The 15946-nt window shown below is 42.3% G+C and overlaps 1 protein-coding gene across 1 annotated transcript in view; it reads right to left on the reverse strand.

Moving 5' to 3' along the window:
• Positions 1–15946, reverse strand: part of LOC119925208 (solute carrier family 22 member 15-like) — a 77732-nt gene that overhangs the window by 33199 nt on the left and 28587 nt on the right. Inside the window, exons 4-6 of the mRNA XM_038743301.1 lie at positions 11095–11259; positions 6737–6866; positions 213–434 (exon numbers count right to left, since the gene is read on the reverse strand). Coding sequence (XP_038599229.1) covers positions 213–434; positions 6737–6866; positions 11095–11259 — 517 coding nt within the window. The remainder of the gene's footprint in view (positions 1–212; positions 435–6736; positions 6867–11094; positions 11260–15946) is intronic.

The following is a 15946-nucleotide window of genomic DNA, read 5'->3' on the forward strand; positions in this document are numbered from 1 at the left end:
TGGTTTGACAAGGAGGAATGAGGTTCTTCTTAGGGCTAACCAGGTCCTGAAAAGAGCAGGGGTTGGGGGAGAGGTTAGGGCAGAGACCCCCAGGCATAGACCAGCTATTTAGGCTGATTTACTTTTAAAGGAGGTGGGGGTAAGGAGAGGGGAGGATAATATTAATCAATTTCCCAAGCTCTCCCTCAGCACATCTTCACTTTACCACTTACCAGATATACATCAAGATGACAGTTCGCCAACAGAGGACTGGATGTTTCACTAGATTTAGGACACCCAGTGCTGAGTCATGTATTTTGATAGTTTCCACACATGGTTTCAATTTTATCCTCAATCTTTCATTTCCATTACCGTGGGCTATGTACTGCAGCACCTCCTCTGCTTTTTCCATGTCCCCTTGGGAATACAGCCATCTTGGTGATTCAGGAAGCAAACTACCAAAAAAGGATTCGATTAAGAAAACTCATTCCTACCAAATGGAGTCAGTGCCTCGCTCTCCTTTGTAAATCAGTGAAAAGGGCAAGCTTATACAGTAATGGCATGATCTTTTCCAAGTTTCCCAAAGACTGGTGCTCAGTCAGCTTCAAAACCAGAGAAATTAATAATCGGCTATATTTGGTAGCCAGATTTTTCAAATAGTGCCAAAAATCAAACAGCATGGGGAAAAGGGTTCTATGGCATGGTGCAAGATGAAACAAAATTAATTTTGAATGCTTTGATTCTTTATCCCCGTAAAGCAAGAGTTTTAAAAAAGCATTCATACAATTCAGGAAGCAAGACAGAAGTTGAGAACATTAAGACTAAAAGGACAAAATCAACCCTACAATGAAAATTAATGAACATTCCTAAAATACAGAAAATCCAATTTACCTATTTATTTCTCCATTGGGATACTCACTTGCCCCATCCCTTTCTTCCAACTATTACTCTCACTCTGAGGTCCACATCTTCTCTTCCCAGTTTTCCTTTTCTCCCTTAATTATTCTTGATTTTTCAGGCCTTCTCTGTCACTCATCTCCTTTTTGTTCTGTCTTCCCCTATGCACCTTGTTGTATCCTGTTTTATTTTTATTGTTTAACTATTATTGTATTAAAATTCTCTCCTGTTTCTTTCCCCCACTCATGCCTTGCTCTACTCTGAGCTCCTTGTGGGCAGGGAACTTGTCTGCCATTGCACTCTCCCAAGTGCTTAGTACAGAGCTCTGCACTCAGCAAGTGTTCAATTGATTGACTGCTCTGAATGTTCCTTCTGTTTTTAGTGTTTTCAATGTTGTTGGTCTTGCTCTGAGACTCTGGTCCTTTCTCATCAATCAATCAATCATATTTGTTGAGTGCTTACTGTGTGCACAGCACTGTACTAAGCGCTTGGGAAGTATAAGTTGGCAACATATAGAGACAGTCCCTACCCAACAGTGGGCTCACAGTCTAAAAGGTGGGCTCACAGTCTAAAAGGTGCGCTCACAGTCTAAAAGATCATCATCATTTCAATTCCATTTCCAGGCAGAGGTGCTGATGTGTCCTGGTTTCCAGGACTCCTCTGGGAAAGGGCCTGAGGAGAAGTTGATAGTCTGGGTAACTGCCTCCCCTAGATGCAGATTTCAAATTCTGCTCCCTGGGTTCACTCTATTTGTTGCCGAATTGTACTTTCCAAGAGCTTAGTACAGTGCTCTGCACACAGTAAGCACTCAATAAATATGACTGAATGACTGAATGACTGACTGAATGATGAATGAATGAGAAAAGGGGGACCGGCAAAGGCATCTTCAGGCTTTCTGGGTCTCGATGTGGGCAAGGAATGTGCTACTAACTCTTGCTATGGTGTACTTGCTTAAGTGCTTAGTATAGTACTCTGCACATAGTAAGCTCTCACTAGGTACCAGTGATTGTTCGATGTGGGAAGTCAGTGAAGGCATATAAATCCCACTCCTCAACTTAATGGCCTCTCACCCTAGCCTGATGCCAGCGGATCTTGGCTACTCCAGGACCAGTAGTCTCTGTTTTCTAAAGGTTCTGATGGCAGTGCTACAATAAGTTGAAGAGATGCCTTGGGCTGCACAGACTGGATTTTCCTGGCTCAACTGAACTGTTCCCAATTCCAGTCCCAGCCTTAGCCAAACCCCAAGTCACTAATATTAAAGTCAGAAAGTTCCAGTGGGTTTTGGAAGGGAAGCTGGGCTGCATTTCCGGAGAGAGCTAGTCCCAGATAAACAGAGAGGCCACCAACAATGTCACCACTCGTGCACAGAACACTCAGGCCCAAGCCAAGCATGGGCCCTGGCAAAACATCCCATCCCACATAAACCTAGGAGGGTAGGAATTACCCTGACCACAAGTGCCCCAAAACCAGTGTTATCAAAGAGATAGAGTTTCTTAAGAGGTGGGCTTCTTGTGGGGTATTGGATTCTGACTGATTGACTGGAGACAGAAAACTGCCTTTAGGTCAATCTGTCTGTTCCATTCTCTGCCAAGGAACTGCCTAGAAACTTAGGTCCCCAGTGGCTGCTGGTTACAGAGCTTCCAGGAGTAAAGGACTAAGGGCTGTGATTTCTAGGGGTGGAGCTAAAACCCTGGATGAACCAGGCATGGCTTCTGCACCCACCCTGCACATCCGTCTTCCCCTTCTGGAAAAGTCCCAATTTCAGCTTGATTTGAGGGTCATTGGTGTTGATAAGGCTAGGAGGTCTAAGCTCAGTCAGTCAATCAATCCTGCCTGGAAATCCCTCCTCCTTCATATCAGACAGACTTCCATCTTCCCCTTATTCAAAGTGTCCTATTAAAGTAATTTCTCCTCCCTTTACTAACCTCTCATTTTCCCACCCTATTCACCCTCCCTTCTATGTCTCCTAAGTACTTGGGTCTGTACCCCTTAAGCACTTTGCTATTCACCCAACCCCAGCCCCAACAACACTTATGAACATATCCTCATACTCTGTTTTTCCCCTTATCTGTAATTTGTTTTAATATCTGTCTTCCCACTAGATTGTTAGCTCCTTGAGACCAAAGACTGCATCTGCCAAGTTTATTGTATTGTACTCTCCCTTCTCTCCTTCTACAGCCCAGCCTGCACCCTCCGCTCTTCCCACTAGATTGTTAGCTCCTAGACACCAAAGACTGCATCTGCCAAGTTTATTGTATTGTACTCTCCCTTCTCTCCTTCTACAGCCCAGCCTGCACCCTCCGCTCCTTTGCCGCTAACCTCCTCACTGTGCCTCATTCTCGCTTGTCCCGCCGTTGACCCCTGGCCTATGTCCTTCCCCTGGCCTGGAATGCCCTCCCTCCACACATCCGCCAAGCTAGCTCTCTTCCTCCCTTCAAAGCCCTACTGAGAGCTCACCTCCTCCTTGAGGCCTTCCCAGACTGAGCCCCCTTTTTCCTCTCCTCCTCCCCATTCCCTCTCTGCCCTACCTCCTTCCCCTCCCCACAGCACTTTTATATATTTGTACAGATTTATTACTTTATTTATTTTACTTGTACATATTTACTATTCTATTTATTTTGTTAATGATGTGCATATTGCTATAATTCTATTTGTTCTGATAATTTTGACACCCGTCTAAATGTTTTGTTTTGTTGTCTGTCTCCCCCTTCTACACTGTGAGCCGTTGTTGGGTAGGGACCGTCTCTATATGTTGCTAAGTTGTACTTCCGAAGCGCTTAGTACTGTGCTTTGCACACAGTAAACGCTCAATAAATACAATTGAATGAATGAATGAAAGTACTTGGTACCTTGCTTTGTGCACAGGTTGCACTCAATAAATACAATTGCTTTATTGATTTGTTGAGTACCTACTGTATGCAGAACACTGTACTAAACTGTATGAGAGAGCAGAACAGAATTAGTAGACATTCCCTACCATCAAGGAATTTACAAACTAGTGGGGAGACAGACACTAAAAAAATCTGAGGAAGGAGGACGCAATGGAATACAAAGATGTGTATGGAATGCTAAGGGGAGTTGTGAGTATCCAAGTGTTTCATTCAATCACATCTATTGAGTGCTTACTGGGTGCAGAGCACTATACTATATGCTTGGAAAGTACAATTCAGCAATAGAGACAATCCCTGCCTACACCGGGCTTACAGTCTAGAAGTGTTTGGTCATATGCAAATACTGAAGTGGCCATAGAGGAGAAAGTAGGGTGGAGGGTTGAGGGAATAATCACAGAAGGCCTCCTGTTGGAGATGTGATTTCAGAAGGACTTTGAAGACAAGGAAAGCAGTGATCTGTCAGGTGTGAAGGAGAAGTAACATGGTGTAATGGATAGAGCACTGGCTTGAGAGTCACAAGTTCCAGCTAATCCCAGCTCTGCCACTTTTCTGCTGTGTGACTTTGGGCAAGTCACTTCATTTCTCTAAGCCTCAGTTACCTCATCTGTAAAATGGGCATTAAGACTGTGAGCACCTTGGGGGACATCAACTGTATCCAACTTGATTAGCTTTTATCTACCCTAATGCTTAGTACAGTACCTGGCACACTGTAAGTGTTTAACAAATAGCATGAAAAAGAGGGATTCCAGGCAGAAAGAAAAGTGTGAGCAAGAAGTCGATGGTGGGAGAGAAGAGAACAATGCACCGTGAGTAGGTTGGCTTGAGAGGAATGAAAAGTGTAAGCTAAGGTGTAGTGGTAGGGGAGAAAAACGAAATACAAAGAGAACTGATTGAAAGTCTTGAACCTGAGAGTCAGGAGTCTCTTCTAGACTGTGAGCCCATTGTGGGCAGGGATTGTCTCTGTTGCTGAATTCTACTTCCCAAGCACTTAGTACATTGCTCTGCACATAGTAAGCGCTCAATAAATACGATTGAACGAATGAATGAAGGAATAGGCAATAACTGGACGTTTTTGAGAAGCAGTGAGATTGGAGCAGAATGGCATTTTAGAAAAATGATCTGGGCAGCACAGAGCAGTATGGACTGGAGAGGGGAAGAAACAAGATGCAGAAAAGTCAGCAAGGAAGCAGATGTGGTAGTTGAGTCGTAATATGACCAGTTCCTGGATCAGAGTGGTAGCGGTTTGGATGGATAGGAAGGAAGCTGTTGCCATCTCCCACTGCTCAACCGGGACAAAAAAAAAACATCAGAAAAGAACAAACTGCTCCCTGTCCACTGGGAGTTGCCAGATGACTGAAGGTTACAGCCCAATTTCTCTAGTGCCAGCATACTCACTGTGTCCCGTTCTCATCAGTCTCACTGCTGACCCCTTTTCCACCCCATCCCCCTAGCCTGGAACTCCTTCCCCTTCCATATACACCAGACCACCACTCTCTCCACCTTCAAAGCATTACTAAGGTCCCATCTCCTCCAAGAGGCCTTCCCCTATTAAGCCCTCTTTTCCCCGGCTCCCTTTTCCTTCTGCGTCACCCATGCACCTCAATCTGTGATCTTTGGACATCTAATATTTTCCCCACTCTTAACCCACATCATTTATGTACACATCCTGAAATTCTACATTATAAATTATTTATTTTTTCATATTCATTCAATCATTCATTCATTCAATCCAATTGTATTTATTGAGCGCTTAGTGTGTGCAAAGCACTATACTAAGTACTTAGCATTAATTCATTCATAATTCATAATAATAATTAATTCATATTAATGTCTGTCCCCCCCTCTAGACTGTGAGCTCGTTTTGGACAGGGAACGTGTCTAACTCTGTTGTACTGTATTCATTCATTCATTCAATAGTATTTATTGAGCACTTACTGTGTGCAGAGCACTGTACTAAGCGCTTGGGATGTACAAGTTGGCAACATATAGAGACGGTCCCTACCCAACAACGGGCTGCACATGCCCACAATCTTGGCATTATTCTCCACTCATTTCTCATTCATCTCATACTATCACCAAACCCTGTCAGGTCTATCTTCTCTTAATCTGGCACATCTACAACTCTGCCCACTTTGTCCTTCTAATGGCAACTTACTCGCTGTACCTGGATCAGACCTGTCACATTCCAAACCCAAGTACTTAGTTCAGTGCTCTGCGACTACTAAGTGTTCAGCAAATCCAACTGATTGATTGACAGGAGGTTCAAGAAGTGGTTTCAGGTGACATTCACCTGGATATCCTGATATCCACCATTGTCAGCCTGCTGTCGGCTCAATTTTTCTCCATTACAATACATAGCTACTCAATCAATCAATCATATTCATTGATTGCTTATTTTGTGCAGTGCTAAGTACTAAGTGCTTGGGAGAGCACAATATAACAGAGTTGTCAGACAAGTTCCCTGCCCACATATTCCTTCCTGTTGCTTTTAATTTAAAAACATATTAAAGACTCACTTGTATCCCTTACTCTATATATTTTCTCATGCATACAAGGTGTGCTGTTTTTGTTTCTCCTCCAGGTTCTCTGGCTTCAAATTCACCTGTTTAATACAGATGACAAGATGGCCAGCTATCAATTGCTAGGAAGTCCACCAACCTCTGTTTGGTAAATGCAAATTCATTTCAAAACTCTCCTGTTGTAACTTCATTCATTCATTCAATCATATTTGTTGAGAGCTTACTGTGTGCAGAGCACAATACTAAGCACTTGGGAGAGTACAACTATAAACAGACATATTCTCTGCCCACAACAAGTTTACAGTCTAGAGACAAGTTTACAGTCTGTAACCTGTCTATCCTTCATTCAGGCACCAGAGGTTACAAAGTCAGCCCCCATGTGATTCCATATGGCCTGTGGAATAGACTGGTTTATAAATACAATCCATGGGTACAATGGAAATGACTTACAGTGAGAGTAGGAAGAATAAAACTCCAGGAGAATTTGAAACAATTGTCAAGGTCCGCCAATCCCTTATGCAGTAACCCAGTACGGCGTAGAATGCTATGCCCACCGCGAATGTCATATTTGTTAATGAACCTAAAAAATGAAGTCAAAATATATTTTAAAACACTAATGGGAATCCCGCATTATGATGCCTCAAGAAGCAAAATTTAACTTTAACAAAAGTCTCTTTCAAACTAGCTATGATTGCTTTGGAAATATATTCATTCATTCATTCACTCATTCAATCATATTTACTGGGCACTTACTGTGCGCAGAGCACTGTATTAAACACTTGGGAAGTACAAGTCAGCAACATATAGAGACGGTCCCTACCCACAAATGGGCTCACAGTCTAGAAAGGGGAGACAGACAACAAAACAAAACATGTAGACAGGTGTCAAAATTGTCAAAACAAATAGAATTAAAGCTAAATGCACATCTTTACCAAAAATAAACAGAACAGTAAATATTTACAAGTAATATAAATAGAGTAACAAATCTGTACAAATACATACAAGTGCCGCGGGGACGGGAAGGAGGTAGGGTGGGGGGGATGGGGAGGAGGAGAGGAAAAAGGGTGCTCAGTCTGGGAAGGCCTCCTGGAGGAGGTGAGTTCTCAGTAGGACTCTGAAGGGAGGAAAATAGCTAGCTTGGCGGATGTGGGGAAGGAGGGCATTCCAGGCCAGGGGAAGGACGTGGGCCGGGGGTCGACGGCGGGACAGGAGAGAATGAGGTACTGTGAGGAGGTTAGTGGCAGAGGAGTAGAGGGTGTGGGATGGGCTGTAGAAGGAGAGAAGGGAGGTGAGGAAGGAGGGGGTGAGGTGATAGAGAACCTTGAAGCCGAGAGTGATGAGTTTTTGCTAGATTCGTAGGTTGACAGGCAGCCACTGGAGATATTTGAGGAGAGGAGTAACATGCCCAGAGCGTTTCTGCACAAAGATGATCCAGGCAGCAGAGTGAAGTGTAGACTGAAGTGGGGAGAGACAGGAGGAAGGGAGATCAGAGAGGAGGCTGATGCAGTAATCCAGTCGGGATAGGATTAGAGATAGAACCAGCAAGGTAGCGGTTTGGATGGAGGAAAGGGTGGATCTTGGCAATGCTGCGGAGGTGAGACTGGCAGGTTTTGGTGACAGATTGGATGTGTGGGGTGAACTATAAAGTGGAGTCGAGGATGACACCAAGGTTGTGGGCTTGTTTGACAGGAAGGATGGTAGTGCCGTCTATAGTGATGGGAAAGTCAGGGAGAGGGCAGGGTTTGGGAGGGAAGGTAAGGAGTTTAGACTTGGACATATTGAGTTTTAGATGGCAGGTAGACATCCAGATGGAGATGTCTTGAAGACAGGAGGAGGGAGATACGAGCCTGGAGGGAGGAAGAGAGAGCAGGGGCAGAGATGTAGATTTGGGTGTCATCAGCATAGAGATGATAGTTGAAGCCATGGGAGCAAATGAGTTCACCAAGGGAGTGAGTGTAGAGAACAGAAGGGGACCAAGAACTGACCCTTGAGGAACCCCTACAGTAAGGGGATGGGAGGGGGAGGAGGAGCCCACAAAGGAGACTGAGAATGAAAGGCCGGAGAGGTAAGAGGAGAACCAGCAGAGGACGGAATCTGTGAAGCCAGCGTTGGATAGCATGTTGAGGAGAAGGGGGTGGTCCACAGTGTCAAAGGCAGCTGAGAGGTCGAGGAGGATTAGGATAGAGTAAGAACCATTGGATTTGGCAAGAAGGAGGTCACTGGTGACCTCTGAAAGGGCAGTTTCAGTGGAGTGTAGGGGACGGAAGCCATTGGAGGGGGTGAAGGAGAGAGTTGGCATTGAGGAATTTGAGGCAGCGAGTGTAGACAACTCGTTCTAGGAGTTTGGAAAGGAAGGGTAGGAGGGAGCTAGGGCGATAACTAGAGGGGGAGGCGAGGTCAAGAGAGGGTTTTTTAGGATGGGGGAGTCAATAATGACTATCTTCAGTGCAAAGGTTTAGGCGTGGAAGACACACTAGGGTGGGTGATTATCAAGGGCTTAAGGAGTTCAGATTCAAGTGCATAGGTGACTCAGAAGGGAAGACAAGTAAAGGGAAAGAAGCTTTAGTCAGGGAAGGCCTCTGGAAGAAGATGTGATTTTAGGAGGGGTTTGAAGCTAATGGACTGTTGGATATGAAGCGGGATGGAGTTCCAGGCCAGAGGGAGGACGTGGGCGAGGGGCTGGCAGGGGTATAGATGAGATTTCAATCCCATTATTATTATTATCATTATTATTATCATTATTAAGGTACAGTGAGTAGATTGACATTACAGGAATAAAGTGTGCAGTCTGGGTTGTAATAGGAGATCGGTGAGGTAAGGTAGGAGGAGAAGTTCTTCAGAGGACACATATTATTTGAATCCACAGTATCACCACTGGCCAAAGGCATTTTATACAATAAAATATGCTTTAACTTTACATGGAGAAGAGAGGAGAAGATATAAGAATGAATTGTTTATCTAAGGATGTTGTAACCATATAATGACTGGGCAAATCTTGAAGGAAGGTCACATTCTCTTATTCATATTCATTCTCTCTCTCTCTCTCTCACACACACACACACACACACACACACACACACACACAAACACACACCCTCCCCCTTCTCCCACCAACCATACAAACTCCTTCATTTACCCTTCCTCTCTGTTCCAGGTTATAATTAACAACAAACTGAACCAGGGTGAGCCCAGAACAATGATCAATAAAACAAGTCATTAAGAAAATGAAGTCTCAGAAATCCTAGGGGAAAATGGTCTCAGTGACTGGAAACAGAAAACGTATTAGATCATTGGTACTTCCTAGCATCAAGCCAGAATATATAGGTGTCCTGGGGGGAGAAGATGTTGTCTGACAATATTTTTTCTTAGTAAAATGCTGAAAGCCAAAAGTTTCTGAGTTCTTGTTCCAGCTCTGAAACAGATATCTCTCAGAGCCTCAGGCAAGACTATTAACCTCTGTGCTACAGTTTAATCATACCACATTGAGGAAAAATATAGCACTGATCATGTTTTTTTTACTTAAAATGTAAACACAATTATACAGACTAAACTCTCTATTCTAAGTGATTCACTGAGACCCTTATTTGCTCTTATGTACTTATGTATTCAGCTATTTACTTAGATGCATATGCATTTTTATATATGTATACTCTCATTTTAACTCTATTAATAAGTATGTTATAGGTATTGTATATATACAGTCTTCCATTTTGACTATAGTAAAATAATAATATATGTGACATTTATTAAGCATTCACTATATACTAAGTGCTGAGATGGGACAGAGCGCCTGTCCCATACAAAGAGCACAATCTGTCTTATCTCCCTTTAACAAGTGAGGACTCTGAGGCCCAGAGAACTTAACAAATTTGGCCAAGGCCCCACAGAAGGCTACTGGCATAGCTGGGACACAAAACCAGGTCTCCTGACTCCCAGCCCTAGTGCACTTTCCCACTAAGCAATGCTTCTTCCCAAAAATGTTCACCAAGTTAGATCTCTCATTTTTCTCACTTGCATGTAAGTTCCTTGATGACAAGGAATTTACAATCTTTTAATGCTTTTTCACATTTGCTTCAACAGAGTGTCCCACAATCAGCAGACGCTCCTTTAATATGTTTGGTTCACATTTCTCTGATTGCATAATTACTCCTTCAGGTTGCCACAATGATTTTCTGTCACTCATAACCTCCTTTCTGCCCCTTCCTTCCTTCCTTCCTCCGGAATTTTCCTTGTTCCTTTTATTAGCCCTTCAACTCTGTCTCATTCCTCCTGCCCCCATCTCCTGGTTCTGCTGGCTCCATTGCTTTGTTCTCCATATACAAAGCATTTCTCAAATCACTCCATCCCTAGGCTGATACACAGTCTTATGGCTGCATCAACAGATACAGCTGGCTACAGTTCATTTTCCAGATTAGAGTCACATCCTGTGAGGGGAGGCTAGATTGTCACCTGAATGAACATGAGTTTCTTGAAGGGATTGTGAGCAGAATCTAGGGGGAAGAATGGCAACAGGTCTCAGAACTGGATTTTGGGAGGAATGCCACAACTGCACCTCATTGTGTGATTGTGGGAGAGGCTGGCACAGGTGTTCCAAATATCTCAGACTGGCTCTCTAGAGCCTCTGCTCACACTGTATTATGAAGTATTTGGGTTGCAGCAGCCACCGAGACGTCATGGTCTACAGTATGGGATCATTCATTTTGTAAGCAACTTGATCCCCACTCCCTCGTTTCTAAAGTAAATTCACGTTAACATATGTTTAACAAAACTGAACATCTTTTTGCACAGGAAATGTTCTTCAGTCTTACCTGTTAATGCCCAAAATGTTTTTCCCACATACTCTTGGGTCAAAACGAAAGACACTAATGACATTCCACCATTCATCACTCCAACACCAAGGCGTGACAAGGCAAACACTCCATAACTTGGAGCAAATGCCGAAATATAACCAAAGATGACATCAAAAAGGAGACCTGCATAAAACATTTTACATATGTTATTACTTCATAACCTGGTCTGGCAAAAGAACATTCCCTCCCTTCAAAAAATAATACAAATTTGTGCATAAAATTACAAAGTAGTATGAAACCTGAAGTTATAAAGACACAATGGGAAAATGCCCCATTTTATATACAGTGAAAAGAAATAATTTTAGAGAGAATATGAAATTGTTTCCATAAAAATAGAAATATGATCTGCCTATTTCAGATACCATTATAAACCACTAAGAAGCTTGTGAAATTTGAATAACTGTTGTTAAATGTGTGTGCTATAATATTTCCTGACATATAGAGGAGTAAAATTCATTGCAATTTAATTGGACATTTTACAGGAACTCCCCCATAACATATGATGTCTAATTTTTTAAAGCTATAAGAGAGTGGGAATATTCCAAATGAACTGCATAAAGAATACTAAATTCTCCCATTTAAGATGATGAATGTTTGAGGAGGGATTTGTCCACAGAGAATGTACTTACACAAGCTGTAAGTAACTTTCCTTCATAAATATCTTCCACTTATCTGCAATGTTTTGCAGTCTTGAGTTGCAGAGCTAAAAGATCTCTTCATAAAACAAGACACTGTACATAAATGATCTAAAACTGAAGGAAAGAGCAGTATCTTTAAATAGAAAACGTGGGGAAAATATTCAGACAGGGTAATAAATTAACGCAATGACTTATTTAGGTAGCTAAGAATCTGAATCTAAAAGTTTAAATATATTCTAGAGAGATTGAAATGTGTTTCTAGAGAAGAAGATGGAGGAAACAGTGAAAATACATGAGCGAGGGATTAAAATAAACCCAAAATGGGGAGGTGCGTTGAACCAGAGGGCATTTTCTCAAACCTAAAATCTGATTGTTCTTAATTAAAACACCCATTTTAAAAAACAGAATTTGTAATACAATAAACAAAGTTAAACTACATTGGATCAAAGCCCAGAAAGGCAGCCAAACAGCAAACATGCACAAATAGGCAAAGAAGTTCCTAAACAGTTGAAAATGGGGTGCAGGAGAAGGGAAGGGGAAAGAAAAAAGGAACACTAAAATGGAGAGGAAAATGACCAATTTGAATCTAAAAGCCATGCTCTGAGCCATGGATATGCTCTGAGCCACGGATATATCATACATCCTTCAGGAGGAAACTGTTAGATACCGATCGTCCAATCAGATCAGATAGACTAGCTTCCACATAGGAAAAAGAAGACCAAGTCAGACAATTTCTTTATGCAGTGACACTCCATAGGGGCCAGAAGCATGGGAAAATAGCTTACATCATAGTCTTCTCAAATTTTCCCTTCAAAGAGCTTCAAAGTGGAAACTATAGAAATGGAAATTATTTCTTCTCACTGCCAGTATGTCTGGCATTTTGAACATATAACACCTAGTCAGATTATAAGTTTTCCTGGATACGCAAAATTCATGGGTTGGGAGAATCTGTTGCAATTTTTCTTCAAAGAGGCTGCCTGCTGCACTGGACATATGCACTCCTCTCAGTGGTCTATGCACAGGACGAAAAGTTCAGGAACTTTGAGTCCTGTTTTGGCCCCTAACTCACCATGTGGTCTCTGGAAAGACACAAGCATTTTCCGCCCTCCCGTTCTTCTTTCTGACCACAGCAGGTCAGATGTCAAGATCCACGATCCATGACTCACTAAAATGACCACACAACTACAAAGAGGGCTCTCTAATTCTGTATCAAACTGGAATCTTGAACTGAGCTTTGTTTCTTGAACGGAAAATAAATCTTTTAAATCATTTAAATCTTCCAGACTACAACTCTAAGATGAAAAGGAGAATTCCCAGAAAAACCTGTTCTGTATAAAAATATGATTCACCTAAACATGGATGTTTTGGGTCTATCAGAGATTTTTGTTTAGAGCCATTCTTACACATTTCTTTTTTTCCAGATGTACATGTCCTTTGGACCTGACATATGAAATGCTATTTCTAATTCTACAGGCCAATGGCAGTTCTCGTCCTCTTCCCTTTGACCTTTTCTTCCAAAGATCTCAAGACCACTGAAATGTCAATGCACTTGGTAAATTTTCTTGCATTTACCTGAAGGAAAGTCACCCCCAGCACAGCTGCAATGTGAAACTATTCAAATACAAAGAAGGTAAAATAAGGCAGACATAGATTATGTTTAGCATAAAGAATGCTAACTCATAACTTCATGAGAAATGGGGTCTATTTACTCCCTTGCTGAATTCTGGAGACAAGAGTTTACAATATTTCAATATAGGAAGAAAGCATTTTCATCTGATAAGCAGTATATAGCATACCTAATGCCTCTTCCCTTACTGATTTAAGCGTTACTTAGTGGAAAGAGCATGGGCTTAGGAGTCAGGGGTCATAGGTTCTAACCACAGCTCTGCCACTTGTCAGCTGTGTAACTTTGGGCAAGTCACTTAACTTCTCTGTGCCTCAGTTACCTCATCTGTACAATGGGGATTAAGACTGCGAGCCCCAACCTGATAGCCTTGTATTTATCCCAGTGCTTAGAACAGTGCTTGGCACATAGTAAGAGCTTAATGAATACCTTCATTATTATTATTATTTAAGAGGTATTGAAACTGGTCAAAACCAGTGACTTTTGAGCAATAACTAATGCTTCAAATTGTTTATCTTTTAGGAAACGGATACCGTTTAATAAAGCTGCTGTATGAAGGCAAAACACTTGGTTCACTCCTCAGGCAATTATTTGGTTGCATGAATCCTATATCACTACACCATAATTATTTAGACACTAATGGTTACTATTTGGCCCAAAGAAAGAAGATACAGCATCTTTTAGTTGTCAAATCATACAGATGGGAGACACTGAAGCTAAAGTATTTCAGCTTCCATTTTAAATATTTAAGATACTCTTTACACTATCTCAACTAGTGTGGCTCAGTAGAAAGAGCTCGGGCTTTGGAGTCAGAGGTCATGGGTTCAAATCCTGGTTCTGCCAATTGTCCATTGTGTGACTTTGGGCAAGTCACTTATCTGTGCCTCAGTTACCTCATCTGTAAAATGGGGATTAAGACTGTGAGCCCCACGTGGGACAACTTGATCACCTTGTATCCTCCCCAGCACTTAGAACAGTGCTTTGCACATAGTAAGCGCTTAATAAATGTCATTACTATTATTATTATTATTTCTTCTCTAAGGAGTGGGATCACATGATAGAAAGCAAATCATCCAAATAACTGCCTCTGCAAACTGAGACCAATTTGGACCACTAGAAAGAGGAGTTCAGATAACCAACTAAATTGCTGAGTGCTTGTTTGTTTATCCAAACTTTTGATGAACTGAACCAGCTTCATGCTCAGTCATTTCCAAGAGACTGTATTCTGAAAACTGCCTATAAAACCAAACCAGTGTCTAACACACATGTACACACATATGTACACCCATCATACTCCCATCTTCTCCCTTCCCCATATTCCAAAGACATAAACTCCAACTAGGAACCCGAGAATTAGCCTTTAATTTCCTCTTCAAACTCCCTGACTCCCTGCTTCCCCCGATCTCTTGTCCCTGATGACCTAGCCACATACTTTATTGAGGAAATTGAAACCAACAGGGAAGAAACCATCTTCCCTGTTCCTCTCCAGTCCCTCCCTGCTCCTGCCCCTTCAGCAACTCCCCCATCTCTCACAACAGTATCTCAAGAGAAAATCTCCCACTTATTAAAATCTACCCCCTCCACCTGTGCCTCTGACCCCATCCCATAGCACCCTGTCAAAGCAGTTGACCCCTCCCTTCTTCCCTCCCTAATCACCATCTTCAATTGTTCATTTTTTAATGGCTTCTTCACCACTTCTTTCAAACATGCACGTCTCCCCTATCTTTAAAAAAACCATCCCTTGACCCCACGGCTCCCTCCAGTTATTGCCTAGCTCCCTCTTACTATTCATCTCAAGACTCCTTGAGGGATTTGTCTACACCCAATGTCTCTACTTCTTTTCCTCCGATTCTCTCCTTGACCCCCTCCAACCTGGGTTCCGCCCCCTTCAGCCTACGAAAACTACCCTCTTAAAGGTCATGAATGATCACCTACTTGCCAAATAAAACGGCCTCTAGTCCATGCTAATCCTCCTTGACCTCTCAGCAGCCTTCAACCACCCCCTTCTCCTGGAAGCATTATCCAACCTTGGCTTTGCTGACACTGTCCTCCTCTGGTTCTTCTCCTATCTCTCTAGCTGCTCATTCTCAATCTCTTTCACAGGCTCCTCTTCTGCCTCCCACTCTCTAACCATAGGAGTCCCTCAAGCCTCAGTTCGGGTCCCCTTCTACTATTCTCCATCTACACCCATGTCCTTGGAAAACTCATTCACTCCCATGGCTTCAACTATAGTCCACCTAAACATTCAAAATTTAAAAATCAATAAAATGTGTAAACCTCTAGACGCTTTTAGACATGCCATTTACTGTATTTCAAAAGAAAAACATTTAGCTCATTTCCTTTGATGGCTAAATTGTCCAAATTATTAATCTAAAATGTAGGATGAAGTAAGATCTATTCTTCTACTTCAAAGGAAAAACATGGAATCCACATCAAGCTGGGCAGCTGGAACCCAAATTTTCACTTACAATACTTTAGTGACATATCCATAAAGATATTAACAAGTTGTCTTTCTTATGGTTTGGCCATCCTGAATTCAGGTTTCGTT

The sequence above is a fragment of the Tachyglossus aculeatus genome, chromosome 3, assembly GCF_015852505.1.
Source record: "Tachyglossus aculeatus isolate mTacAcu1 chromosome 3, mTacAcu1.pri, whole genome shotgun sequence".
Lineage (NCBI taxonomy): Eukaryota > Metazoa > Chordata > Mammalia > Monotremata > Tachyglossidae > Tachyglossus > Tachyglossus aculeatus.